Source organism: Chaetura pelagica, unplaced genomic scaffold (genome assembly GCF_000747805.2).
Source record: "Chaetura pelagica isolate M959 unplaced genomic scaffold, ChaPel_1.0 scaffold962, whole genome shotgun sequence".
Lineage (NCBI taxonomy): Eukaryota > Metazoa > Chordata > Aves > Apodiformes > Apodidae > Chaetura > Chaetura pelagica.
In genome coordinates, this window is record NW_009952479.1 from 330,228 (window position 1) to 333,113 (window position 2,886).

Here is a 2,886-nt window from a genome sequence, read left to right on the forward strand (position 1 = left end):
GCCTGGGGGAGTGCTGCCAGTGAGTGTCAGTGGCTGGGAGCCCATCACCTGGAAGGAGTAAGCAACCAGGCCAGCAAACAGGACCACCAGGGCGTTGCGTGCTGCAGCAGAGAGAGCAACCATGAAAACATGCCCAGAGCCCAGAGCAGCAGGAGGGACAGCAGGAGGTGGGTACCCAGGCTGCTGAGGACTTCCAAGCCTTAGGAAGGGACATGTCCAATGGCAGGACCAACCCTGGGACTTGGTCCTCAGTGACCCACCTCTAACTCTCAGCTCCTGCCGACCTGGTCTTTACCAGTTTCAGGCTGTCTGTTCCCTGTCTCAGAGAGACAGGACCCCAGCAGGGACAGCCACGGGAGGGGAGCGAGCAGGGGGTGGGCAGCGCACCAGGGGCAGGGGTTAAGCTGACCCGGCCAGCCAGCGGCTCGGCACCCGCAGCTCGGGGCAGGCGGCTCTTCATGGCCTGGAGACCTACCAGTGCGGCCAGGCAGGCCAGCCCCAGCACAGCATCCCCAGCCCTGCAACAGGAACATCAGTGCCAGCCCAAACACGCTGCGGGGCACAGGGATTGCTACCCTGGAGCCCTGAGGAAGAGTGTGCCCAGGCACAGCCGTGGCTGCTGGCAGGGGCACTGGTGGCACCTCCACTCCACCGGCAAAACACATCACCTCCCTGGGGGACAAGGGAGGAAGGGCTGTCCCCAATCAGTGGTTTGATGCTAATGGGTTTGTGGGTTCTTTATAAAGAGGAAAGAAGGTCCCCTGCGACAGGCAGGATCCATGTGGTGGGATCTGCCTCCTCCCCTTCCTGATGCTGCCCCTCACAGCCAGGCAGGGATGAAGCTGTCCCCTGGTGTCACTGCATGTGAACCCCAGAATGCAGAATCAACCCTGTGCAGCAACAAGGGAGCAGGTGGGGATGCACAGGGATACCTGAGCTCCCTCCTGGACTGTCAAAAACTGGAGGAGGACTTACAGCACAGTCAGTCCCAAACGTGTATCTTTGGGCTGGCAAAACCCTGGTGTACATAACTGGGGGAGGAAAACTGGGCCAGCCTCCCCCATCCTCCCCCATCCTCCCCCTTCAGCAGCATGGGAGCCTGCATCCTCCCTCATCTTCAAATTTCCAGATCAAATGGAAATGGCTGAGAACAAACACTTGTGTCACAGCTCTGGGTGGGCACCAAGAAACCAGTCCAAGGTGTGACCACAGAGATGGGGAGGGAAGCAGCAGAGCCCCAGACTCCGCAGCTGCGGGGGACGGCGCAGGGACGGTGCTGACCTGGTCTCCCCGATCCTCCGCAGTGTTTCATACACCTGCAGGAAAAACTGCCGAGGGATCCCCTGCAGCCCCAGGATGTTCTGTGCAGGAAGACAAAGCCTGGTGAAAGCCCAGCACAGTCCGAGCCATTGGGTGCCACAGAGGGACTGCCAGGAGCACCAGGGCCAGCCCTGCACGGGGTCCTGGCACACACACAGTGTCGGTGCTGCTGCTGGGAGAGCTCCTCAGCAACACCAGCTCCATGCAGGCAGGGTGCAGAGATGCTTTGTTTTTTTCCATGCTCCCAGGTCCTGCAATCCCTCCATTCCATCACGCACACCCTCCCAGAGGGTGTTCAGTTCAGAAGCCCAGCCCTGCCATCCCCCTGAACCCTGCCAGGAGCAGCAGCAAGGGCCCAGCGCTGCGGCCGCAGCCATTACCCAACACCCGCCCGCTGGTTCCTGGCACAGCCTGACACCACCTCCCAGAGCCTCTGATTTTGGTTAACCACAAAGGAAGCACTGCAGCCCCAGAAGAGCCAGAGTGACTCAGGTCTCCAAGAGGCCAGCAAGGGACCAGTAGAGCTGCAAACTCATCCAGAGCTGCTGAGAGGACCACCCAGCACCTCCTGCAAGTGATCAAATCAAATGTCCTGTTTGACTGGTGTCTTGAATGCCACCAGCTGTCACAGGCAGAGGGTGTGCTCAGCTTGCTCTCCTCAGAGTAAAGCACCAGAACCAGAGGGGACCTGTGCCTATTTGGGGCTCTTTCCTCTCCTTCCCCTCCCACCAAGCATATCACCCAGCCTGGTACCAAACATCCCAGCTCTGCAGCACGACTGGCTCCAGCAGAGAGCAGGCAAGTGTCTGGAGTGCTCCTGCAGACCCTACCTTGACCTGGTTGAAGCTAATGGTGATGGAAGCAGCAGATGTACACCCTTTAATGACTGGGCAGGAAATGAAGTCCAGAAGGAAACCTGCACAGGACAGGGGGCGGTAAGCACGCTGCTGGCCCCGACGGGGAGAACAGGGTGTCTGCAGTACACCGAGCTGCCACAAGTGTTAGCAGGAAAGTGCCAGTGTCTGGGAGAGCACAGGGGAGAGGGGGAACAACTACAGGACGTACAGCAATATCCTAAACATACAACCACACATAGCGAGAGCTTCTCACCGAGGTGCAGGAGCCCCATGGCCAGCTGGATGCAGCCGGAGAGGAAGGCAAGCAGGACGGCATAGACAGGCTCGTGGAAGGCATAGGAGGAGACAAGCAGCGACATGATGGCTGTGGGACCCAGTGTCACGTCCTTGGCAGTGCCCAGGAAGCAGTAGACAAAGCAGCCCATGAAGGAAGAGTAGAGGCCGTACTGCACGGGGACAGAGGGAGCAGTGGGACAAGGCTCGGAGCCGGGGGATGCCAAACGCCGGCAGGACGAGGAGGACGGGGCTGCCCTCAGGTCCACCCGCAGCCAGCCCTGAGCGGACACACGGCGTTGGGGGACATCCTGCCCCGGAAAAGCGGGCGACTGCCCAGGAGCAGCCCCCCGGCAGCCGTCCGGCCCTGCCCGCCGTGTCCCCGGGTCGGGCTGCCGGTGTCCCCGGGCACTGCCACCCACCCGCAGAGGCAGCC

General features: G+C 60.8%; 2 protein-coding genes across 2 annotated transcripts in view; one reads left to right on the top strand and one right to left on the bottom strand.

Moving 5' to 3' along the window:
* Positions 1-2,632, bottom strand: part of SLC26A11 (solute carrier family 26 (anion exchanger), member 11) — a gene marked incomplete at its 5' end in the record, with an annotated part of 14,241 nt that extends 11,609 nt beyond the window's left edge. Inside the window, 5 exon segments of the mRNA XM_010008662.1 lie at positions 5-101; positions 388-518; positions 1,282-1,361; positions 2,151-2,236; positions 2,431-2,632. Of these exon segments, the coding sequence (XP_010006964.1) occupies positions 5-101; positions 388-518; positions 1,282-1,361; positions 2,151-2,236; positions 2,431-2,632 (596 nt within the window).
* A 38-nt stretch (positions 2,633-2,670) lies between these two features.
* SGSH (N-sulfoglucosamine sulfohydrolase) overlaps positions 2,671-2,886 on the top strand; it is a 5,163-nt gene continuing 4,947 nt past the window's right edge. The window contains exon 1 of the mRNA XM_010008663.1: positions 2,671-2,836. Coding sequence (XP_010006965.1) covers positions 2,671-2,836 — 166 coding nt within the window. The remainder of the gene's footprint in view (positions 2,837-2,886) is intronic.